The 27,514-nt window shown below is 38.2% G+C and overlaps 1 protein-coding gene across 10 annotated transcripts in view; it reads right to left on the bottom strand.

The window, feature by feature from the left end:
• Nucleotides 1-27,514, bottom strand: part of SPATA5 (spermatogenesis associated 5) — a 350,490-nt gene that overhangs the window by 267,741 nt on the left and 55,235 nt on the right. For all 10 annotated transcript variants that reach the window (XM_044930400.2, XM_006078935.4, XM_025268023.3 and 7 more), the window contains one exon: nucleotides 3,237-3,446. In XM_044930400.2, the coding sequence (XP_044786335.2) occupies nucleotides 3,237-3,446 (210 nt within the window). The remainder of the gene's footprint in view (nucleotides 1-3,236; nucleotides 3,447-27,514) is intronic.

Here is a 27,514-nt window from a genome sequence, read left to right as displayed (position 1 = left end):
TAGCCCAGCTATTCAAGGGTAATTAATCTATTGTAGCACTCCAGACAAAAAGCAAGAGAGAAGCGGAGAGGAAATTTCAACTGGAAAATATTTTGATGTAATTGACCCAGATGACAAACTAAACTTAAGCATATGTCAAGTGCTACAGTCAGTACAAAAACACATAGAGATGCCAAAGAATATTAAAAGCCCACACAAGCCAATGTGAAGACTTAACTCTGAGTAGAATATAAATCTTGTAATCACTGTTTAGAAAAGATGCACAGGGGGAGCTAAAGGGTTCTTTCATAAACTAACAAAGAAACATTTAAAGTTTTAAAACTCTTTATCTTGTAAATTAAAGGTAATCACCATTGCAAAAAGTGTTAGGGAATTTATTCTTTCCCATATATCCAAAACACTTAGGTCTCCCAATACCAGTATCTATTTTTTTCTGGTCACTTTCAAAACGTGTAAGATTTGTCATTGAAATAAGTTCAAATTTAATTATAATATTTAAATCCCATAGAAAACAAATATCTATGTTGAAAACAACAACTTTTTCACAGGAAAATAAAACTTGCAAGAATACAACATGAATCCCTAACTTCTTTAACTTGATTTCCTCACACATAAACTATATGATACAGCTATTTTGTGCATGCTAAATCACTTCAGTTGTGTTCAACTCTGTGCGACCCTGTAGACTGTATCCCGCCAGGCTCCTCTGTCCATGGGGATTCTCCAGGCAAGAACACTGGAGTGGGTTGCCCTGTCCTCCTCCAGTGGATCTTCCTGACCCAGGGATCCAATCCACACCTCTTATGTCTCCTGCACTGGCAGGCAGGTTCTCTACCACTAGCGCCACCTGGGAAGCCCATAGCTACTTTAACTCTTCTCATAAATTAATCAAACCAAGATGAAAGAACTAATGAAAATGCATAGAAAAGCAAATTATTTTTGTGTTCTTAATTTTTTTCTTTTGTAATTTTTAAACAGATAGGAAAATCTCAAAGAACAGTAAATGAACATCCATTGTTCATTAACTATATCCTCCACCCAGATTCAAAAATTAATACCTTCAAAGTACACGAAATTGTATAATGAATAAAACTCCACATTAAATAAAAATTAGTTAGGTAGGATATGTAACCCTTCCTAAGAAAATACAAACTCGACTTATGAAGAAAATTTCTTAACGTCATGTATCTTTTGTGTATGTGACCTAAAAGAATTAAATACTTAATGAAAGGCATTTATAAGTTAACACATGGTTATTTTATATGAACAGTGTCCAAGATAAACCTTACAAAAAATCTTTTTACTATTTTCTCACCATGAAAAAGACCAAAGTGAAACTATAAAGTTATGAAAGGTTTCATAGTCAAAAATTGTAATAAATAGATTTCTAAGTAATTCTAGGGTATGCCAGAAAGCAGTCCTGGTAGCAACTGTTATCTTCAATCACAAAAGAGTGAGATACTAATTTGTAAGGAAATATACATGCTTTTTCTTCCTTGATATTCAAGTGTAAATAACTGTGAGCTAAGTCCTCATTAAATAAGTTTCAGGTATCCAGTACACAGGAAAAATTCAAAGATTATGACTATACAGTTGTGGAAGGTAAGCACAGAGAAATGAAGATGACAGGGGAAAAAAAAAAAGGAGGAAATGCCAGTAAAATGGCCATGTTCATTACCACAAGATAAGAGAACAAGGACTAAAGAGAAATCAAGATGTCTCTGGAAATTTCAAAATCACTCATTATTCCAACATTTAAAACTGCAACCCTTAAAACTGTGGTTGTGAGTTATAACTAATCATAGTGAAAATGGTGCCCTCCCCAAATCCATATCCAATATCTTCCACAAGATAAAAAAAAAACAGGCAAACACTAGTGACTGTAATGATACTGATTCTTAAAAAGAAAACAGCCTAAATATATCTAAATAACATTCCACAAAAAGTACAGCTGATCCTTGAAAAATGAGGGGGTGAGGGCTCTGATCCTCCATGCAATCTAATTATAACTTAGTATAACTCCATATACACAGTTCCCCCATATCTGCCAATTCAATCCACTGTAGATAATGTAATATCATAGTATTTACTTAAAAAAAAAAAAAAACTTGTGTATAAATGGAACCACACAGTTCAAACTTAGGTTGTTCAAGAATCAACAGTAAAGTATTAATAAAAGACTGACCTTCTGAAATGTTTATACTAAAATAATTGCGAAACTGCCAATGATTTCAATGTTTTAAGACATAAAACATTTTATTATGAAAAAAATTCCCTGACAACATCAAAATAAATTATCATGGGCCTTTTTTCTAAATGACTTTGATGGCTAACATATTTAAATATGTATTTCTGTGATAAAGTCTACAGAGATGAATTTAAGACTTTATATACATACGTGTGTGTGTGTGTGTGTGTGTGTATACATACCCTGGAGGAGGTTTTAAGACATAAAACATTTTATTATGAAAAAATTCCCTGACAACATCAAAATAAATTATCATGTGCCTTTTTTTCTAAATGACTTTGATGGTTAACATATTTAAATATGTATTTCTGTGATAAAGTCTACAGAGATGAATTTAAGGCTTTATATACATACGTGTGTGTGTGTGTGTGTGTATACATACCCTGAAGGAGGGCATGGCAACCCACTCCAGTATTCTTGACTGGGAAATCCCATGGACAGAGAAGCATGGCAGGCTAGAGTCCATGGGGTTGCACAGTCGGATACAACTGAAGCAACTTAGCATGCAGTGACAAACAATATGTGTGTGTATGTTTCAGAATATAAACAATGTATATATACCTTCTGACTAGAAAACTATTTATTAAAAATTTATTTTTTCCATATAAAGTATCTGAGTTCTTTTAAAATAATATGTTTATAAATATTAAATTTATTAAATTCATATTTAAGTCGTGGTTCAGCAGCAGTGATTAGTACAATTTAAAAATGTAGAAAAAAAAGAAAATTGTTTTCTATTACATATGGGTGAGTGTAAGTAATACTGAAAATCAAGAAATGAAACCATGATTTGCTGATTATAGGCACTAATTTATTTATCTCTCATCTCCCTATATTACATTGCCATTAACCTCAAAAAAAAAAAAAATTCAACTACTCCTTAAGATGGCTTTCCATGCTCTCCTAAGGGTAGGAATCGGGGTGGGGGGGGGGGGGGGTGGTGAGCTGCTAGAAGACAGAGTAACAATTTAATAAACTTAAACCCTACCTTTATAGCCAGGAAATTCAGTCCACTCTCATTGGCCAAAGCCTTTGCGATCATTGTTTTAGAGCATCCAGGTGGCCCATACAAAAGAACTCCTTTGGGTGGCTGAATACCCATTTGGGTAAAAGACTCAGGATGTTTCAAGGGCCATTCCACAGCCTGTTTCAGTTTCAGCTTGACATTTTCCAGTCCTCCTATATCTGACCACGATACCTGCAAAACAAACAAAAAATTTAAAACATATGTATACAAGAAAGGAAACAGAACTATTTAAAAATCAATAATTTCCTTAAAAAATTCTCAACAAGATTAAGAACTAGGAGTTTATAAAATGTGAGCTGCGTATTATAGAAATACTAAAGAAAACCAAAATGTTACTGCTTGCAAGTCTTACTTGTATAAGTAACTGTTTAAATGACTGAATATACTGTTAAGTCTATATTCTATTCTACATGCCTTTAAAAACTAGCTTTCATCTGTTTGAAAATAGTTTGAATCAGTGATTCAAGGTCAAATCTACATATATAATTACTTATATTTCTTTTCTTGAAAGCAAAATTACTTTCAAATACACTTCTGTAGGTCCTTATGGAACATATAATCTTTTCTGCCTTTGGTATATTAATAAGAATCCTCAAAATTTTGTTCTTCCCAAAATGTTCCCCAAACAAGAGAGCTCTTTATATTTATTTACTTAATAAATATGCATTACATATCATATAAAGTGCACAGGAAATAGACGAGACATAAATCCAGATCCTAAAGAACTTAACAAATATCAGTAACACACACATAAATAACCATAGTACAATGCAAAGTATACTAACCACAATGACAAAGAAAGAGAAAAATCCTTTGGTCGTTCCCAGGAAGAAAAGATTATTCCCAGCTGGAAGGTAAATCTGAAAGCCAACTCCTGAAGCATGGATGAGATCCATAAATATGAAAATAGGGAAATGGTTAGATAGAAGCCAAAAAATTATGAAAGGCTCAGAAGGAAACATGAAGAACATGAAAGAAAAAAAAGACTTGAGAGGGAAATCAAAAAAGAAAAGAAAAGAAAAGAAAGTTCTTCTTTCTAAAAAAAGAAAAGCAACTTCAAGCCATCTAGTGGAGAACCTTGAAGACTAGATGGAGCTCAAGAATCTCTTTATTCATAAGAATTCTTTGAAGGTTTTTAATCTAGAAAGCAATATGCTTTGATCTGTGCTTCAGAAAGACTTCTCTGACAAGATTCACTGGAGAGGAGAGTGTCTTCAGAGAGAACAATTAAAGATCTATCACAAACATTCTTTAAAAAAAAAAAAGTAAAGCAAAAATTAAAGTTGCTCAGGCCTGTACAATTCTTTGTGCATGGACTATACAGTCCATGGAATTCTCCAGGCCAGAATACAAAAGTGGGTTGCCTTGGCCTTCTCCAGGGGATCTTTCCAACCCAGGGATCAAATCCAGGTCTCCCTCACTGCAGAGCCACCAGGAAAGCGCAAGAATAATGGAGTGGGTAGCCTGTCCCTTCTACAGGGGAACTTCCTGACCAGGAATTAAACCAGGGTCTCCTGCATCGCAGGCAGATTCTTTACCAGCTGAGTGACCAGGGAAGCACCCTCAGTTCAGTTCAGTTCAGTTCAGTCGCTCAGTCATGTCTGACTCTTCGTGACCCCATGAATAGCAGCACGCCAGGCCTCCCTGTCCATCACCAGCTCCCGGAGTTCACCCAGACTCACGTCCATCGAGTCAGTGATGCCATCCAGCCATCTCATCCTCTGTCTCCCCTTCTCCTCCTGCCCCCAATCCCTCCCAGCATCAGAGTCTTTTCCAATGAGTCAACTCTTCGCAGAAGGTGGCCAAAGTATTGGAGTTTCAGCTTCAGCATCATTCCCTCCAAAGAAATCCCAGGGCTGATCTCCTTCAGAATGGACTGGTTGGATCTCCTTGCAGTCCAAGGGACTCTCAAGAGTCTTCTCCAACACCACAGTTCAAAAGCATCAATTCTATGGCACTCAGCCTTCTTCACAGTCCAACTCTCACATCCATACATGACCACTGGAAAAACCATAGCCTTGACTAGACGGACCTTTGTTGACAAAGCAATGTCTCTGCTTTTGAATATGCTATCTAGGTTGGTCATAACTTTCCTTCCAAGGAGTAAGCGTCTTTTAATTTCATGGCTGCAGTCACCATCTGCAGTGATTTTAGAGCCCCCAAAAAATAAAGTCTGACACTGTTTCCACTGTTTCCCCATCTATTTCCCATGAAGTGATGGGACCAGATGCCATGATCTTTGTTTTCTGAATGTTGAGCTTTAAGCCAACTTTTTCACTCTCCACTTTCACTTTCATCAAGAGGCTTTTGAGTTCCTCTTCACTTTCTGCCATAAGGGTGGTGTCATCTGCATATCTGAGGTTACTGATATTTCTCCCGGCGATCTTGATTCCAGCTTGTGTTTCTTCCAGTCCAGCGTTTCTCATGATGTACTCTAAGTTGCTTCAGTCGTGTCCGACTCTGTGTGACCCCATAAACGGCAGCCCACTGGGATTACCCCCATCCCTGGGATTCACCAGGCAAGAACACCAGAGTGGGTTGCCATTTCCTCCTCCAACGCATGGAAGTGAAAAGTGAAAGTGAAGTCACTCAGTTGTGTCCGACTCTTAGCGATCCCATGGACCGCAGCCCACCAGGCTCCTCCGTCCATGGGATTTTCCAGGCAAGAGTACTGGAGTGGGTTGCCATTGCCTTCTCCCATGATGTACTCTGCATATAAGTTAAATAAGCAGGGTGATAATATACAGCCTTGATGTATTCCTTTTCCTATTTGGAACCAGTCTGTTGTTCCATGTCCAGTTCTAACTGTTGCTTCCTGACCTGCATACAGATTTCTCAAGAGGCAGGTCAGGTGGTCTGGTATTCCCATCTCTTTTCAGAATTTTCCACAGTTTATCGTGATCCACACAGTCAAAGGCTTTGGCATAGTCAATAAAGCAGAAGTAGATGTTTTTCTGGAACTCTCTTGCTTTTTCAATGATCCAGTGAATGTTGGCAATTTGATCTCTGGTTCCTCTGCCTTTTCTAAAACCAGCTTGAACATCTGGAAGTTCACGGTTCACATATTGCTGAAGCCTGGCTTGAAGAATTTTGAGCATTACTCTACTAGCATGTGAGATGAGTGCAATTGTGCGGTAGTTGAGCATTCTTTGGCATTGCCTTTCTTTGGGATTGGAATGAAAACTGACCTTTTCCAGTCCTGTGGCCACTGCTGAGTTTTCCAAATTTGCTGGCATATTGAGTGCAGCACTTTCACAGCATCATCTTTCAGGATTTGAAATAGCTCAACTGGAATGCCATCACCTCCACTAGCTTTATTCATAGTGATGCTTTCTAAGGCCCACTTGACTTCACATTCCAGGATGTCTGGCTCTAGGTCAGTGATCACACCATCGTGATTATCTGGGTCATGAAGATCTTTTTTGTACAGTTCTTCTGTGTATTCTTGCCACCTCTTCTTAATATCTTCTGCTTCTGTTAGGTCCATACCATTTCTGTCCTTTATTGAGCCCATCTTTGCATGAAATGTTCCCTTGGTATCTCTAATTTTCTTGAAGAGATCTCTAGTCTTTCCCATTCTGTTGTTTTCCTCTATTTCTTTGCATTGATCACTGAGGAAGGCTTTCTTATCTCTTCTTGCTATTCTTTGGAACTCTGCATTCAGATGCTTATATCTTTCCTTTTCTCCTTTGCTTTTCGCTTCTCTTCATTTCACGGCTATTTGTAAGGCCTCCCCAGATAGCCATTTTGCTTTTTTGCATTTCTTTTCCATGGGGATGGTCTTGATCCCTGTCTCCTGTGCAATGTCACGGACCTCAGTCCATAGTTCATCAGGCACTCTATCTATCAGATCTAGGCCCTTAAATCTATTTCTCACTTCCACTGTATAATCATAAGGGATTTGATTTAGGTCATACCTGAATGGTCTAGTGGTTTTCCCTACTTTCTTCAATTTAAGTCTGAATTTGGCAATAAGGAGTTCATGGTCTGAGCCACAGTCAGCTCCTGGTCTTGTTCTTGTTGACTGTATAGAGCTTCTCCATCTTTGGCTGCAAAGAATATAATCAATCTGATTTCGGTGTTGACCATCTAGCGATGTCCATGTGTAGAGTCTTCTCTTGTGTCGTTGGAAGAGGGTGTTTGCTATGACCAATGCATTTTCTTGGCAAAACTCTATTAGTCTTTGCCCTGCTTCATTCTGTATTCCAAGGCCAAATTTGCCTGTTACTCCGGGTGTTTCTTGACTTCCTACTTTTGCATTCCAGTGCCCTATAATGAAAAGAACATCTTTTTTCGGTGTTAGTTCTAAAAGGTTTTGCGGAGGCTGCAGCTGCGACCGGCGCACTAAGCGTGGCGGCGGTGGCTGCGACCGGGGGCTAAGCGTGGCTGAGAGGAGCTACCCTACGTCCGAGGTCAGGGGCAGAAGCCAGGAGGACCCCATGCCCGAATGGCGGCAGCCAAGAGGAGATGCCCCACGTACGAGGTCAGGGGCAGCGGCCGAGAGTGCCAGGCTGCGACGGCCCAGGAACGGCCGAGAAGAGCTACCCAAGTCCAAGGTCAGGGGCGACTGACCGAGAGGAGCTACCCCACATCCGAGGTCAGGGGCAGCGGTCGAGAGGAGATACCCCGCGAACAAGGTCAGGGACAGCGGTCAAGAGGAGCTACCCCAAGCCCCCATGCCCGAGGCAGGGAGCGGCAGCAGGGAGGAGCTATCCTACGCCTGAGGCCAGGGGCGGTGGCCGGGAGGACCAACCCCACGCCTGAGGCCAGGGGCAGCGGCGGGAGGACCAACCCCATGTCCAAGGAGCAGTGGCTGCACAGGCGCAGGAGGGCCTAGAGGAGCTATCCCACGTTGAAGGTCAGGAAGGGCGGTAGTGAGGAGATACCCCTCATCCAAGGTAAGGAGCAGCTGCGCTTTTCTGCAGCAGCCGTGAAGAGATACCCCATGCCCAAGGTAAGAGAAACCCAAGTAAGATGATAGGTGTTGCAAGAGGGCATCAGAGGGCAGACACACTGAAACCATACTCACAAAACTAGTCAATCTAATCACACTAGGACCACAGCCTTGTCTAACTCAATGAAACTAAGCCATGCCTGTGGGGCCACCCAAGACGGGCGGGTCATGATGGAGAGATCTGACAGAATGTGGTCCACTGGAGAAGGGAATGGCAAACCACTTCAGTATTCTTGCCTTGAGAACCCCATGAACAGTATGAAAAGGGAAGCACCCTACCCTCCACCAAAAAAAGGCAAGCCTGAACTACAGTAATCACATGGAGATGATGAAGACACACCAGAAAAATACTGCAGGTCTACAGCTGAGGATTATGAAGGCAGTGGAAGAAAGAAGGAGAATGTGAAGCTAAAGATTTCAAGATGGATTGGTAAGAATATAGACCACAGTAAAAATGATTGGTAGGAGAGAAAGTAAGAGTTTTGGGGGGATATACAGAGTTGCATATATTAACAATTGAATACACGTCACACATGGAGTCGAATATGTGTCACAAATGGAACTCTGGAAAGATAATAGGGTTGAAATGTTGGATTTCAGAGTTATCCTCATACAAGCAATAGAAACCATGAGATCAACTAAAATTGCCAACCATGAGATCAACTAAAATTGCCAACCATGAGAAGAGAGATGTGAGTAAAAGGAAGGTTGATGGATGCTACCTACATTGAAGAGGAAAGAGGAAAAGAAAGAGGAAGAAAAGTCAGAAAACAAGTAATCTATTGATACAAACACAAAAAAGAGATAGGTTTTGTTTGTTACTATCAGGTAAAGATTATTTTTTCCAAATAAATTTGCATTTTTTTGGGGGGGGATTCTGTTGTTTTTGTTTTTTGTACACAGAACCAGGATAATTCTGTATTATCGACCATAACACTGAGATAAGATTTAACTACTTGTTTTCTAAATTGCTTTCTTGGGATTTATTTCAAGAAGTGAGATTACTAGATTAAAAGGCATGAACATTTTAGGTCTCTTAATACCTAATGTCATTAACAATTCAATGGACATGAGTTTAAGCAAACTCCGGGAGATAGTGAAGGACAGGGAAGCCTGGTGTGCTGCAGTCCATGGGGTCTCTAAGAGTTGGACACGACTGCACGACTGAACAAGAAAAACAATCTTAACGCCAGTTTGCTATTGCAACCAGTTCATCCATTTTAAAGGCATGAGGAATATGTGTATATTTCCCTGAAGCATCATCAGCCTTAGGTTTTACTTTGTCCTTGTTTTTCCTAACTGATTTCTGATTTCACCAATTAATAAAATTAAAATTAAACCTAAGATTAGTGCACATGATCTTAACTACCTTAAAAACATGTAGCTATCATCATTAGGATCCAAGTGACTGTTTATCACAGATGGCAACTATTATTTGTGTAGCCAAAGCCTGCTATAGGCAGGAATACAGCAGAGTTGTTACTCTGATGGGTAGTTGTTGGTATCAGATATTAAACCCCTGAAGCACCTCCATGAAACACACATGGAAATCACCAAAATAAAAGATAAGGAAATCCATAGCATAAAAATAATCTCTTTAGTTACGGATCAGAGAATAGAAGCAAACAGTGTCAGCTGGACCAAAAGCTGGAGAAGGCTTGTTTCTCAAGAAAAACTAAGATGCTCTTACCAGAAAACTGAATGTTCACTGGAAATGCAATAGGCCAAAACACCAAGGCCGCTGCATGGCCTAGTAGTCTATACTGAAGTGCTGGTCCATTGCCCTGAGGTAAAACAAAGCCATCCCCTTCCTATCTCCTGATGTTTGGGGTCTCTTGCTTCACCAGTTGTCTCTCTCTATTCCTGCTTTAATTATATTATTAAAAAAAAATTATTTATTTAAATTGGAGCATAATTACTTTACAATACTGTGATGGCCTCTGCCATACATCAACATGAATCTGTATTTTTTCCTCAGTCTACAAATATTTCCCATTTCTCCCTATGCTTCAAAGCAACCTTACTTTGATATTATTTCTACTTAATGTCTGTTTTCCCCATCTTTCTCATTGCTAAACTTCTTGAAAGATAGTTCATATTCCTCTATTTCTATTGCACTTATGTTTTCCATTTTATATTTCAGTTAAGTATTTATCCTCCCAAGCAATGACAGGGAAGGAGAGTAAACAGATAAAGATAAGTTTAAGACAGGAAAGCAGGGAGTTACATCAGAAACTCCAGCCTTTCAGGAAAAGAGAAGGCAAAGTCATCTGCAAAACATCAATCAATCTATTAAATGTTGTTTAAATGCCTGTTCACACTATGCTAGTTCCTAGGGACAAAATAATACTTGTCCATACTGAGTTTCTGACTTGAGGGAATATGTCCTTAAAAAGGCATACTTCCATAGTTATGTAATTACTATAAAGCCTGGTATATGCTAAAAGGGTAGTCACAGAGTTTAAATGGATGGTTAAGAAAAGCTTTTCATAAGTGACATATAAAGTGGGATCTGATGAACAGAAAATTAGCCAGCTGAAAATAACAGCAAATGCCATGGAAAAGAGAAAGTGTGAAGAAAAAAAAAAAAAAAGCATCAAACATTAGGTGAAATAAAGGTAATTCAGTGTGGCTAGAACTGAGACCAGGAGAAGAGAAACAAAAGAAGTCAGTCAACATATGAAGCTATCAGACACTGAAGATTCATAAAACATCAAAAAATTTATACCTTATCCCGAGAGCAATGGAGAGCAACTTAATAAGTAAAATGACGTGATCAGATCTCCAGAAGAGCACTGTGGTTATAAAGTGGAGTGGGGATTAAAACTGGGAAGATGGGGAGGAGAGGCTTCTACACTAAATCTTATAAGAGACCATAGTTATCTGCATTACTATGGAGGAAAAAGGATTAAAATTATATTAACTTTATTTAATAAGACTAATCAATGAGTCTTAATTAGATTTTGATAGGAGATGTAAAAAAGAAAACCAAGTCAAGTTTAACAGTCAGGATTCAGACTTGGGGAAATGTATAATTAAAAGTTACATTAAAAGAGAGAAAAATACATTTGGAAATTAAGAAATTAGTTTCCAGCTGCACTGGGGAATTTACAAGGGAAATAAATTCAATAAACTTTAATGTCTTCTTTGTGCTCAACTTGTCTTAGTGTAAGGGCACAAAAGAAAATGAGATAATGTCAAATATTTTTAATCTAGAAAGAGGAATAAGCAAAGTATCCTAAAAGACATAGTCTTTGACTAAAGACATAAAACATCTGTCTATACACAAAATAATACAAAAACTACTGAGAAAATAAAATAGGTTAACGTTCTTAAATATGTGAGATGAGGAGGACAGAAATTTGGAAAAGGTGGCATATATGAAAGACTTATGTCAAAGTGTTAGAATAAGAAGGTAATAATACCAATTCCCACCTCATATGTTTATGAGGATAGGTATTATAGCTAGTACAACCTATAAGAAATTATGAAGGACAATGTAAGAATTACCTGTTACCTCATCACCTAAAAAGAACCATTTTTAATATTGTGGGGTAGTACCTTCTAGTCTTTCAAATGGCTGTGCCTGTGCATAATATAACAGAACTTTACATTCTACTTTTTAAAAACTTCATACACTTCATTTTGTATGAAGTTACTGGCTTCCATCATAGCTCAGTAAAGAATCCGCCTGCAATGCAGGAGACCCCGGTTCGATTCCTGGGTCGGGAAGATCCGCTGGAGAAGGGAAAGGCTACCCACTCCAGTATTCTTGGGCTTCCCTCGTGGCTCAGCTGGTAAAGAATCCGCCTGCAATGTGGGAGACCTGGGTTCGATCTCTGGGTTGGGAAGATCCCCTGGAAAAGGGAAAGGCTACCCACTCCAGTATTCTGGCCTGGAGAATTCTATGGACTATATATATAGTCCATGGGGTCGCAAGGAGTCAGCCAGGACTGAGTGACTTTCACTTTCACTAGTTACTGTATCACTTGGGCCAATTTACTTAATCTCTGTAAATTTCTTTCTCATCTATAATAAGGGGACAACAAAACCTAAGGTTTCAGGATTATTGTGAGAATCAAACAGTTTAGTATATATTTCATTAGCTGAACTTTGCCTAGCACATGGTAACTAATAAACACTACATAAGTATTATTTTTATTTTAAATGTCTGAATAGTAATATTTTGAAGGACTAGTGATAGAAGACTAAGGACAATCAAGCCATAACATCTGTAGTTTCATAAACAATACTGAATTACCATAACTTTTCTATTATTTTTCTTAAAATACATTACCACATTTCTTAAACTACAGGCAAACAGGTTTTGCATTTTTATTTAGCAAATGCATGCCAAATAAATGTCTTTGTACAGCTAAGAAACCTATTAAAAATAAATGTAAATTGGTTTTAGAATACTATTGCATAGAAGAATCTTAAAGCACAGAAAGTAATGGAAAAATGTCTGTAAGAGAAGAATAAACACCATGAAATTATAAAATTCCAGAACAAGAATTCAAAAACTAGCTGGTTCACTATCATTCCTTCAGTCAGTATTTCATCTTTCAACAAATACTATTTTAAGCTCTTTAAAATCATTTTTAATTCTATAACTGTCTTTTAAATAAGTTACACTATATCATAACTACCAAAAAAATTATTCTTACAATCTAACCTAAATCATTCCTGATAATATTTGGATCCTTTCTTTCTTATTTTGTTCTGATGAAAATGGTGAACAGTTGCTCGCATATGGCTTTATAACGTTTTAAATTAGTAATAAAGTTAGAAGTGAAGGAAAAGCTGTCAAAGAAGCACAGAACAGTGAAATAAATTTCCCAAAGGGAAATGCCCCTCACAAATAAGTACAAATAAGTACTTTCTGAACAAGCATCCAACAATGACACAAAGCCAAAAAAACCCAAAAAACAAAAACTCAATTCAAACTGCACAAACAAAAACTCAGTTCAAACTGCACACCTACAGAAGCCAGAAGACTTGATGATCAGGTTAAAACAAAACAAAACAAAAAAACTTTTACAGACAACTTCCAAGAGGACAAAATAAAAATTAAGCAATAAGAAAAATGACTACGAAAGAGGAATTCAGTAGCTCCAGAGGGGCTGACAGTGTCCTTATGTGGGGCTGACAGTGTCCTTATATACCTGTGAGTCAAGATTCTCTTATTTGCTATGTGCCGAGTATTACACTGCCAGGAACAAAAATTCTTTTGAAAGTATTAATTTTTATAGAATATATGGCAACAAAGAGTGCTTTTCACTTTGTTCTTGCACACTAACAAGTCCCGACATAAGGACAAGAAGCCAGGCACTAGCAAGTGGGTTGGCACCTGTTCCAAATTCTCTGCTGGGTCACACACCAGTTTCTTGACAATTCAAGTATTTAAGATACATTTAATTTGATAAGAAATCATAAATATACCAAATAACTAGGGATACTACATAATGCAGAAAGATAAGCTTAGAAAACCAACTTCCAAGATTAAAAAAAAAAAAAAAAAGTTCCAGATGCTTCTTTAATGAAGACAAATCAAATTTAGGAAGCAGTGTTTAAAAAGTATTCTTACATCAAAGTAAAAATAAGTGAAAGCCATTAGCTTTATATGGTGAAAAGACAATATACTTTTCTTCCTGCTTTAAAAGTAATTCTAAAATAAAATGAAAAGACAACTGACAACTGTCAGAACGGGAGAAAATATCTGCAACGAAGCAACTGATAAGGGATTAATCTCCAAAATACACAATTCATGCAGTTCAGTATTAAAAAAAAACAAAGACCCAATCCAAAAATGGGTGGAAGACCGAAATAGACATTTCACCAAAGAAGACAGATGGCCAACAAACACATGAAAAGAGGTTCAACATCACTAATTATTATAGAAATGCAAATCAAAACTACAATGAGATATCACTTCACACTAGTCAAAATGGCCATCATCAAAAAATCTACAAAGGATAAATGCTGGAGAGGATGTGAAGAAAAGATAACCATCTTACACTGTTGGTGGAAGTGTAAATTGGTACAACCACTATGGAAAACAGCAAAAAACTAAAAATATTCATAGAGCTACCATCTGACCCAGCAATCCCATTCCTAGACATATATTTGGAGAAAACTGTTCATTTGAAAGGATGTATGCACCCTGATGTTCATTGCAGCATTATTACAATGAACAGGACATGGAAGGAACCTAAATGACCACTGAAAGAAGGACGGATAGAAAAGATGTGGTACATATGTACAATGAAATATTACTCAGCCATAAAAAGGAAAGAAATAGTGCCATTTGCAGAGATGTAGATGGACCTAGAGGCTGATGTACAGAATGAAGTAAGTCAGAAAGAGAAAAACAAATACTGTATAATATCGTTCATATATGGAATCTAGAAAAATGGTACAGATGAACCTATTTACAAGCAAAAATAGAGTCACAGATGTAGAAAACAAACCTATGGTTTTCAAAGGAAGAAGGGGGCTGGTGCAAACTGGGAGTCTGGGATTGACATATATACATTACTGTGTATGAGAACCTATTGTATATCACAGGGAACTCTACTCAATGATCTCTGGTGACCTAAATGGGAAGAAAATCTAAAAAAGACTGGATATATGTATAACTGATTTGCTTTGCTGTAGAGCAAAAACTAACCAACATTGTGGAGGCTTCCCTTGTGGCTCATCTGGTAAAGAATCCACGTGTAATGCAGGAGACCTGGGTTTGATCCCTGAGTTGGAAAGATCCCCTGGAGAAGAGAAAGGCTACCCACTCCAGTATTCTGGCCTAGAGAATTCCATGGACTGTATGGTCCATGGGGTCACAAAGAGTCGGACAGGACTGAGTAAAGCAACTATACCCCAATAAAAAAATTCAAATAAATAAACAAATAAATGAATGTTCTTTTGAGGTTTCTTGAAAGACAAGTCTAAGTTCCAGTTCCACTAGAGTACCATAAACCATATACAGCCTCTCTCTGTCTCCCAACCCCACTGATTAAAAATACGAATTTCAGACAAAATACAAGACCCAACTACATGAAGGACTCTGAAAAGTAAAAGGCAAGTGGAGCATAAGGCAAATAAAAATATGGAGAAAGGCCTTGCACAGGGTGGTGGAAAGGGCTGAGCATGCAGTGTTTTTTTCCTTCTCTTTTCTCTCTTAACTCAGCTTTTCCCCTTTTCCTGTTTCCATTTTGCATAAGGTTGCTAGGTTGAAATACCTAACAGTTTCACAGGAAAGAACTGCTAAAAAATAGTAGATGAGAAAGAATATAAGGAACTGTACACCAGAACTTTGCTAATAATTGCAAACTGCTACTAATCTGAGTGATTTTGTTGTTGAGTAAATCACATTTGAGAATCTCATTGAAACATAAAAGTTATGGGAGCCAGATGGCTCTCTAATTCTAATTAATAAAGGAAAACATTAAGGTAAAGAAGAAAGGAAATATGCCAGTAAATAAAAAGATATTCCAAAAACCATGGCAATAAGGATCAACTTTAAGGCAAATACTGTAACCAAATTTCAAACTATAGATTTCTTGATCAGTTAAGTGCTTATATTAAAACTTGAGTTCAATTTCTAAAACACCATTTACATTACAATCACACTTTAATGGGTCTACTATGAGCTGTGCTCAGAGAGCTGGCTATACTGAAGTCAAACTTACAAAATAATATGTAAATAAGTCCCCCTTAGATCAAAAAACTTTATGCCCTAGTTCAACTTAAAAATGGTTAACCATTTCCAAAATGAGCTTTTAAAAAACAACTTACTTTTGTCTAATAAACAATGAAAAGTCTCACCAAAAAAAAAAAAATGGAAACTTAACAAGAAAAAAAAAACCAATTGCAGCAATATTCTTTTTTAAAAAAATGAAACTCACATCATGAAAATGACAAAGTTTCACTTAGAAAATTCTTCATGTCTCATTAAAATATTTTACATTTTTCCTAATTCACCAAATTCCTTGAATAATTTAACTGCATTCAGCAAAAAAATTCTTTGATTATTTAAGGAAACTTATTAACCTCTGTCATTCTTACTATGGCATAGCACAATAGGGAAAAGATAAAAGAATATGGATAAAATACATGAAACATACAGGAACAGTAGGAAAAGACTGGGACTTCTACTGATTGGGCCCCTAGCCCCGGGACCAAAGAAGCACATGTACACAAGTTTCTCAAGTGAATTTTAAATCAGCCACATGTAATATATGACCAAATGCCCCCAAACTAAAAGAAATCATATAACAGGCCCAGAAAAGTTTCAAATAGCAAAGATTTTTTTTAAAGTTTTGTTGAGATTATTATTCTTTGGGCATCTGTGATATGAGTGAATAATAACCAAACAGAAGGGTTCTTTTGTTATGTATGTATCTATCACTAGGACCTTCCTAACACAGTGTCTGTACAGTATAGATGCTCAATGTTTGGTATGGGAATAAATAAATGAGCAGATGTACATTTCATTTGTGCTATATTTTTTTAAAAAAGTGGCAGAGGAGTAGAAATAACAGGGAAATAGACGGTAGGAGGTGAGATGGGAAAAATAGGAGAGATTTAGGGAGTTTGGAAATAACCAACACATGTGGTCAGAAGTAGTCAAAAATGTTGCCAACATGTAAAAGTGTTGGGCCATACATATGTTTTGCAAGACATTTTCTAGCCCAGATCTGTCCAAATTTATGATCTTTTGGGTCATAAATTCAGACCATTTCTTCTGATCTCTTTTGATGGTTGCCTGATAATAAAAATGTTTGCATACATGTAGAGAAAAATCTTCTCCTGCCAAGACTGGCTAAAGGGATGCTCCAGTTCAGTTCAGTTCAGATGCTCAGTTGTGTCCAACCCTTTGTGACCCCATGAACCGCAGCACACCAGGCCTCCCTGTCCATCACAAACTTCCGGAGTTTACCATGTCCATTGAGTCGGTGATGCCATCTAACCATCTCATCCTCTGTCAGCCCCTTCTCCTCCTGTCCTCAATCTTTCCTACCATCAGAGTCTTTTAAAATGAGTCAGCTCTTTGCATCAGGTTGTCAAAGTACTGGAGTTTCAGCTTCAACATCAGTCCTTCCAATGAACACTCAGGACTGATCTCCTTTAGGATGGATTGGTTGGATCTCCTTGCAGTCCAAGGGACTCTCAAGAGTCTTCTCCAACACCACAGTTCAAAGGCATCAATTCTTCGGCACTCAGCTTTCTTTAGAGTCCAACTCTCACATCCATACATGACTACTGGAAAAACCGTAGCCTTGACTAGACCGACCTTTGTTAGCAAAGTAATGTCTCTGCTTTTCAATGTGCTATCTAGGTTGGTCATAACTTTCCTTCCAAGGAGTAAGCGTCTTTTAATTTCATGGTTGCAATCACCATTTGCAGTGATTTTGGAGCCCCCCAAAATAAAGTCTGACACTGTTTCTACTGTTTACCCATCTATTTCCCATGAAGTGATAGGACCAGATGCCATGATCTTAGTTTTCTGAATGTGGAGCTTTAAGCCAACTTTTTCACTCTCCTCTTTCATTTTCATCAAGAGGCTCTTTAGTTCTTCTTCACTTTCTGCCATAAGGGTGGTGTCATCTGCATATCTGAGGTTATTGATATTTCTCCTGGCAATCTTGGTTCCAGCTTGTGCTTCATCCAATCCAGCATTTCTCATGATATACTCTGCATGTAAGTTAAATAAGCAGGGTGACAATATACAGCCTTGATGTACTCCTTTTTCTATTTGGAACCAGTCTGTTGTTCCATGTCCAGTTCTAACTGTTGCTTCCTGACCTGCATACAAGTTTCTCAAGAGGCAGGTCAGGTGGTCTGGTATTTCCATCTCTTTCAGAATTTTCAACAGTTATTGTAATCCACACAAAGGCTTTGGCATAGTCAATAAAGCAGAAGTAGATGTTTTTCTGGAACTCTCTTGCTTCTTCCATGATCCAGCGAATGCTGGCAATTTGATCTCTGGTTCCTCTGCCTTTTCTAAAACCAGCTTGAACATCTGGAAGGTCACAGTTCACATACTACTGAAGCCTGGCTCAGAGAAAATTGAACATTACTTTACTAGCATGTGAGATGTGTGCAATAGTTTGAGCATTTTTTGGCATTGCTTTTCTTTAGGACTGGAATGAAAACTGACCTTTTCCAGTCCTGTGGCCACTGCTGAGTTTTCCAAATTTGCTGGCATATTGAGTGAAGTACTTTCATAGCATCGTCTTTTAGAATTTGAAATAGTTCAACCGGAATTTCATCACCTCCACTAGCTTTGTTCATAGTGATGCTTCCTAAGGCCCATTTGACTTCACATTCCAGAATGTCTGGCTCTAGGTGAGTGATCACACCATCGTGATTACCTAGGTAGTTTTTCTGCATATTCTTGCCACCTCTTCTTAATATCTTCTGCTTCTGTTAGGTCCATACCATTTCTGTCCTTTATTGAGCCCATCTTTGCCTGAAATATTCCCTTGGTATCTCTAATTTTCTTGAAGAGATTGCTAGTCTTTCCCATTCTATTGTTTTTCTCTATTTCTTTGCACTGATCACTGAGGAAGGCTCCAAGTTTTGTTAAATAGAAGCCAGAGGGAAGAGGCCCTTCTCTGTCAGAAAGCTGAGCAAACTCTTGTCAGCAAATTTCCCAAGCCATCCTGACTTTGTTCTGAGACACAGACCAGAAAGGAAGTTCCTACATGGCAGAGAATAACCAATGCTGGCCAGACAGCCAAGATATTAGGGAAACAGGATTACTGCCAATATTTTCGTTTGAGGAGAATAGATGTAAGGAGAAAACCCCTAAAAAGAGTGAAAGAGATACTAGGGAACAATCCTTACAGCACAGTCTTAATAGGCAATATTTAGAAAAAGAATAAAAGATTTTACCTTCATACTCAAAGCTGGTCCCTGGCTGCTAAATGTGCTACATGTAATAGCCAGGGATATGAATATTAGTGGGACAGGATCAACTTGAGAATGAAGCTGAAAGATGCCACAAGAAAATCCTGGAGAAAGAAGCTGCCTAGAGAAATTAAGACATTTATCCTAGGTATATACTGAATTCACTGAGACAGATCAAACAAGTATCAGAGAACTGACCATGTGTAAGTGGAAGACTGTTGCGCAATAATTAACCATCCTACAGTAAAAGTTGTCTAATGGTGCTATCTTTTGTAACTTCTGGTAGGGATGGGGGTCTCCTGTACTGCAGGTGTCAACAAGAAAGTCAGACTCCTACAGATATCCTAGCTGAGGTTTTAATATCAAATATTCATTTATTTACTCATTCATACAGATACATTCATCTTAGTGCAAAAGGCTGTTAGGTTTTGAGTGCTTAGCCAGGCTCTAGGAATACCGGTACAGTATACAGAGTGAGATACAAAAAATGAACAGGATTGATGTGGCCCATGACTGTGGAGCTTACAGGCGAAAGGAGCAGCAGACATTATAAGAAAGTGAAAGTCACTCAGTCATATCTGATTCTTTGGGACTGTAGTCCCCCAGGCTCCTTTGTCCATGGAATTCTCCAGGCAAGAATATAGGAGTGGGTAGCCATTCCCTTCCCCAGGGCATCTTCCCAAACCTGAGATTAAACCTGGTCTCCTGTATGCATGCATATTCTCTACCATCTGAGCCACCAGGGTGGAGCTTACAGGCTTAAAGGAGAAGTAGATTAAACAAATAAGTATTTAATTAATAAGTATTTATACTGACTCATTTGAAAAGACCTTGATGCTGGGAAAGATTGAAGGTGGAAGAAGGGGATGACAGAGGATGAGATGACTGGATGGCATCACCGACTCAATGGACATGAGTTTGAGTAAACTCTGCAAGTTGGTGATGGAGAGGGAGGCCTGGCATGCTGCAGTCCATGGGGTCACAAAGAGTCAGACACAACTGAGCTACAAAGGCAAAGTCGCTCAGTCGTGTCCGACTCTTTGCGACCCCATGGACTGTAGCCCACCAGGCTCCTCCGTCCATGGGATTCTCTAGGCAAGAATACTGGAGTGGGTTACCATTTCCTTCTCCAGGGGATCTTCCCAACCCAGGGATCGAACCCGGGTCTACCGCATTGGAGGCAGACGCTTTAACCTCTGAGCCACCAGGGAAGCCCACTGAACTGAAGTATTTAATTTAAAAACTATACAAAAAATTGTATGGGATGCCACAAAGAGCATATAATAGGACTGGAGGGTCCAGGAGTGTCAAGTATGGCTTTCTAGAAGAGCTGACCTTTAAACAAGCAGGAAAGATGAGTAGGAATCAAGCAACTGAAGAGAATGAATGACACTGAACCATCTATAGGCCCTAATACTGGCTTTTAGTCATCTTGAAGAAGGAAAAGAAACATTTGAGCATAATGCCAGAGTCATACTGAGATTACTTGACTGGTTATCATACCAGACTCAATTTAGTAAAACAGATCCATTTTCGTCCCTCATTTATGACTTGACCAGTTACTGTCATACTTTCTGGTTTCCTTTCCATGCTGTCTCTGGAAAAACCTGAGTTTGTGCAAATTAGAGACAACATTAGAGATTGCGAACTATTGGGAAGAAGATTGTTGTATACTAGTAAGAAGAGTCACTGAGAATAAATTCTTTATGTAGACAGCCCATCAGCCTAAATTCTGGGCAAGTACTCATGAGGGGCTACAGGATTTTTATATTAGATAACTAATATACTTTTGTTAATTTGTGATGAATATGGCACTTCACTTCTGTCGTCTTCCTCCCAAAACCCTAACCATAATGAAAAAAACAGTCAAACTCAAGGTGAGGGGCATTCTACAAAAGACCTAAGCAGTATACCTCAAAACTGTCAAGAAAAGAACAGAAACACTGTTATAGCCCAGAGAAGCCAAAAAAGACACAATAACTAAATGCAATGAGGTAACTTAGATGGGATCCTGAAACAGACAAAGGATAGTACAAGAAACTAATGAAATACAAACAAAGTAGAGGCTTACTCAGAAAATCCGGGTGTTCAATCCATGCCCATTTTAAAGAAAGGCCAGTCTACTAGGTGATACTCTCTGAGCTTTTTAAATATGTGCCTCTAAGAGTGTTTTTTATGCCTGAAACCTGTGATATGCTCTACCAGTTTGACTAGGCTAAGTTTACCCTGACAATATGATTTATGGACACTTGTTTTTGTTCTGGGAAGGGCTAGAATCTAAGTAGTGAAAGTCAGACATGCAGGTGCTGTATACCTACATGACTGACCTGCAATAAAACCCTGGATTCTAAGGTTCATTTGAGCCTCCCTGGTCAATTACACTCCATGCATATTGTTACACACTGTTTCTGGGAGAAGTAAGTATACTCCCAGTGGACACCATTGGGAAAGTACACCTAGAAGCCTGTGTCTGGTTGATCCTGGAATTCATCTCAAGTGACTTTTACCCTTGAGCATTTTGATCTGTATCTTTTCACTGTAATAAATCATCACCATGATTATAATGGGGCTTCCCAGGTGGCGCTACTGGTAAAGAACATATTTGCCATTGCAGGAGACGTTAAGAGATGGGTTCTATCCCTTGGTTGGAAAGATCCCCTGGAGGAGGACATGGCAACCCACTTCAGTATTCTTTCTTAGAGAATCCTATGGACAGAGGAGTCCAGTGGGCTACAGTCCACAGGGTAGCAAAGGATTGGACATGACTGAAGCAACTTAGCAAGACACAGCAAGAATATAATAGCTTCTGAGTTTAGTGAATCCTTCCAGTGAATCATCATGCCTGGGGTAGTCTTGAGGACCCCCACAAAGACAGATAGATGATAAAATTACAAACAACTTGAAATTCCCTAAAACTCACATCCCTGGTGGCTCAGACGGTAAAGCATCTGCCTGCAATGCGGGAGACCGGGGTGTGATTCCTGGGTCGGGACGATCCCCTGGAGAAGGAAATGGCAATCCACTCCAGCACTCTTGCCTGGAAAATCCCATGGACGGAGGAGCCTGATAGGCTACAGTCCATGGGGTCGCAAAGAGTCGGACACGACTGAGCGACTTCACTTTCACATTCCTACCTACTCCCCTACTGCCCATCTACAGGCCTGAACACTAGGGAAACTATCTCAGGCAATTAAATTCATCTTTAAATTTATCTCAGGTTTATACTGGAGTTCTCAGACATCCGCTAATTTTCAGTTACATTTTCTCAATTTTCTACCTTTTTCATCTTTGGCATCATATTCCATTCCACCTCAAAGCTTTGATCTTTCTATTGAGTCAAAACCAGAAGGACGTTCACTCTTATTACATAAAAAAAGGGGAAAAAACTTACATAAAAAACTGCAAAGAAGACATGAGATTCCTTTCTAAAGAGGACATGAGATTCTGAAGTAGTGATTCTATGCCCCACCCTGATTAGATATAAACCATTAAACACAGGACTTTTGAAAACTGCCAAATCAGGGCTCTTTGTTTCCAGCCAAGGAGGAAGAGATAAGCTTCAGCTTTCTGTCTGAAAAAGAAAAAAGCTTCAAAAGCTGACAAACACTTAAGACACTGGCCACCAGGCAATGAAGGAAGATGATTCTTGAGAGAAGGGAAACAATGAAGTGAACCCTATGATCGTGCCCAACTAATTGCCTTGAGTAAGCCCACAGATTGCAGCAGTACAGAGGAAACCTAGGCAGAGTCCACAGTCTCCCTGAGATGAAATGATGAAACCAGGAGTATGAGGAAGCCAAAGAAGTAAGTATAGCAGGGTACTAGAGACAAAAGAGGTAGATAAAGAGAAAATGTCTGAAATCTAAAGGTCTCCATAAATATTCAGTTATTAATACATGCTGGGAGAAAAAACAATGAAGCCAGGGAAAAACACAAAAACGAGAACAGAAGGAAGTCTGATTACTTCCAAGAACCAGAGTGGACCCTCATAATTTACAGAGCATCAGGTAGGCTATTGATAAGGATCTGAGCTCACTAGTAGGCAAAAATCAACCCCAGACAAAACACTGCCTGGTCTCACCTAAGATAATTTAAAGGCAAACCCCAAAAGGATGAAACTGCTTCCAAATAACCATCACACCCCAGAATAAACCTCAAGAATGTTCACGAATATAAAAAATACTCAGCTTGCAACAAAAGTCAAAATTTCTGGAAACTAACCAAAATGTATCATGCATGCAAAGAAGCAGGGAAATCTATAATCTATAATAAGGAGAAACATCAACAAATTGAAGCTGATTCAGAAATAACATAGATAGAATTAGTAGACAAGGACATTATAACATTAAGTCTATTGCATATGTTCAAATGAAGAAAACATTGAAAACATTAAGTAGAGGAAAAAAAAATATAAAAAAGGATAAAAATCAAATTTCTAGAGAAGAAAACTACAGTGTTCATAGTTTTAAAAATGAATTGGATGGAATTAATAGCTGATTAGACACTTCAATGGGGAAAAAGGTTAGTGAACTGACAGGCACAGAAATAGAGACTCTCTAAAACAAAGCAAAGGGTAAAAGAAAACAGAATATAAAAACCAAACACAGCATCACTGACTTTTGGGAGAATCTCAAGCAGACAAATGTACATGTGTATTTTTATTTCCCTGTGAAGGAGGAAAGAAACAGACTAAATCCTTAAAGAAATAATGGCCAAAATTTTTTCAAATTTGATTAAAACTACAGAGTCGGACACGACTGAAGCGACTTAGCAGCAGCAGCAGCAACAGATATCACATACACAAGAAGATCAAAGAATCAGCAATAAAAAAAACATGAAGAAAACTAACAAGGCACAAGATAATCAAATTGCTTAAAATCAGAGTTAAAAAGAAAATCTTAAAAAGCAACCAGAGGAAAAAAGACTATGCACAGAAAAAGAAAACAGAAACAGAAGATTTATTTTCAAAGATAATGTGAAAAAGAAGAGAGTAGAGCAAAGCACTAAAGAACTAGGGGTATGTGGGGTAGAGGAAGGGTATCAATGTCAATCTAAGTTCTTTATCCAATAAAAATATCTTTCTAAAACAAAAACAAAATAATGACTTTTTTGGGACGGCAAAAAAAAAAAAATTGAGAATGCAAAAACTGAAAGAATTCTTGACCAGCACACCTACATTACAGTAAATATTCAAGTAAGCTCTACAGGAAGAAAGAAAATGCTACCAGATAGAAACCTGAATCTACACAAAAGACTAGAGAGAGTTGAAGTGGTAACTACATTGTGTAAACACAGAGATTTTTTATTACTACTATTTCAATCTCTTCAAAAGGATATTCTGTTTAGAGCAAAAATGATGACAATGTAATATAGGTTTACACCATGAAAAGCAAAACGAAGTGAAAGTCGCTTAGTCATGTCCGAATCTTTGTGACCCCATGGACTATAGAGTCGATGGAATTCTCTAGGCCAAAATACTGGAGTGGGTACCCTTTCCCTTCTCCAGGGAATCTTCAAAACCGAGGGATCAAACACAGGTCTCCCCGATTGCAGGCAGATTCTTTACCAGCTGAGCACAAGGAAATGCTATGGACCTAACAGAAGAAGAGATTAAGAAGAGGTGGCAAGAATACACACAAGAACAATACCAAAAAGATCTTCATGACCCAGATAATCACAATGGTGTGATCATTCACCTAGAGCCAAACATCCTGGAATGCAAAGTCAAGTGGGCCTTAGGAAGCATCACTACAAACAAAGCTAGTGGAGGTGATGGAATTCCAGTTGAGCTATTTCAAATCCTAAACGATGATGCTGTGAAAGTGCTGCACTCAATATGCCAGCAAATTTGGAAAACTCAGCAGTAGCTACAAGACCGGAAAAGGTCAATTTTCATTCCAATACCAAAGAAAGGTAATGCCAAAGAATGCTCAAACCACCGCACAATTGCACTCATCTCACACACTAGCAAAGTAATGCTCAAAATTCTCCAAGCCAGGCTTCAACAGTATATGAACCGTGAACTTCCAGATGTTCAAGCTGGTTTTAGAAAAGGCAGAGGAACCAGAGATCAAATTGCCAACATCTTCTGGATCATCAAAAACGCATGAGAGTTCCAGAAAAACATCTACTTCTGCTTTATTGACTACGCCAAAGCCTTTGACTGTGTGCATCACAATAAACTGTGGAAAATTCTGAAAGAGATGGGAATACCAGACCACCTGACCTGCCTCTAGAGAAAACTGTACGCAGCTCAAGAAGCAACAGTTAGAACTGGACATGGAACAACAGATTGGTTCCAAATTGGGAAAGGAGTACATTAAGACTGTATATTGTCACCCTGCTTATTTAACTTATATGCAGAGTACATCATGAGAAATGCTGGACTGGATGAAGCACAAGCTGGAACCAAGACTGCCAGGAGATATATCAATAACCTCAGATATGCAGATGACACCACCCTTATGGCAGAAAGTAAAGAACTAAAGAGCCTCTTGATGAAAGTGAAAGAGGAGAGTGAAAAAGTTGGCTTAAAACTCAACATTCAGAAAACGAAGATCATGGCATCTGGTCCTATTACTGCATGGCAAATAGATGGGGAAACAGTGAGAGACTTTATTTTTGGGGGCTCCAAAATCACTGCAGATGGTGACTGCCACAATGAAATTAAATGACGCTCGCTTCTTAGAAGAAAAGCTATGACCAACCTAGACAGCATATTAAAAAGCAGAGACATTACTTTGCCAACAAAAGTCCATCCAGTCAAAGCCATGGTTTTTCCAGTAGTCATATATGGATGTTGGACTATAAAGAAAGCTGAGTGCTGAAGAATTGACGCTTTTGAACTGTGGTTTTGGAGAAGACTCTTGAGAGTCCCTTGAAGAGAAGGAGATCCAACCAGTCAATCCTAAAGGAAATCAGTCCTGAATATTCACTGGAAGGACTGATGCTGAAGCTGAAACTCCAATCCTTTGGCCACCTAATGTGAAGAGCTCACTTAAAAAGACCCTGATGCTGGGAAAGAGTGAAGTCGGGAGGAGAAGGGGACGACAGAGGATGAGATGGTTGGATGGCATCACTGACTCAACGGACATGAGTTTAAGTAAACTCCAGGAGTTGGTGATGGACAGGGGTAGGCCTGGCATGCTGCAGTCCATGAGGTTGCAAAGAGTCAGACTTGGCTGAGCGACTGAACTGAACTCAAAGTAAAATATATGACAACAGCACAAAGGCCAGGAGGGGAGCAACACAAGTAGACTGTTTAAAGATTCTTGCATGTGATACATTTTCACTTAAAAGTAGACCATATTAAGTTAAAGATGTTTCAAGGGAAATAAAAAAAAATTTTAAACTAATGGAAATGAAAGTACAACACATCAAATATGAGGGATGCAGCTAAAACAATGCCTAATGATCATTTACAGCATTGAACACTGACTAGAAGAGACAGAAATTCATTAACCACAGCTCCCACCTTAAACTAAAGGAAGAAGAGCAAATTAAGCCTAATGCAGATGCAAAAGAAAATAATGAGTACAGAAATAAATGAAATCAAAACCAGAAAAATAAAATAAAAAGCTGGTAACTGGGAAAAAAATTCAATAAAATCGCTAGACCCCCAGGCAGACTGATTGTGATAAAAAGAGAAGACATAAATTACCAGTATCAGAAATGAAAGACAAAATATCACTACTGATCCCACAGACAGTTAAGAGATAATAAGGAAGACTATAAACAACTATATGCCCCTAAATCAGAAAATTAAGGCAAAATCAACCAATTTTTTAAAAGACACAAACTATCAAAACTCACTCAAGATAAAAAACAGATAACCTGAATAATCTTAGGCTTACTGAAAAATTAAATAAAACCTAATCCTTCCAAATAAAGAAAATAATAGGACCAAATGGTTTCAATAGAGACCATTCAAGGGAGAAACAATACTAATTCTACATAATTTCTTCCAACAAATAAGTGAGTAGAGAACATTTCCAACTCACTATAATACCAGCATTATCCTAATACCAAAACCAGGCAAAAACATTATAAGAAAATTACACACCAATATCTCCCATGAAGATATATGCAAAAGTTCTCAACAAAATGTTAGCAAATAGAATCCAGTAATATATAAAAAGGATACTATATCACAGCAGAGTGGAATTCATCCAGGAATATAGGAACAATTCAATGTGAAAAAAAACCTCAATGTAATCTGTTGTATTGACAGACTAAGAAAAACCATATGAGCTTTTCCATAGAAGCAGAGAAAGCATTCAAGAGTATTCAACATCCATTCATGATTTAACAAAAAGAAAAAACCTCTCAGCAAACTAGAAATAGAAAGGAACTTAGTAAAGGACATCTTTAAAAG

The sequence above is a fragment of the Bubalus bubalis genome, chromosome 17, assembly GCF_019923935.1.
Source record: "Bubalus bubalis isolate 160015118507 breed Murrah chromosome 17, NDDB_SH_1, whole genome shotgun sequence".
Classification (NCBI taxonomy): Eukaryota; Metazoa; Chordata; class Mammalia; order Artiodactyla; family Bovidae; genus Bubalus; species Bubalus bubalis.
This window is presented reverse-complemented; position numbering and strand designations above follow the sequence as displayed.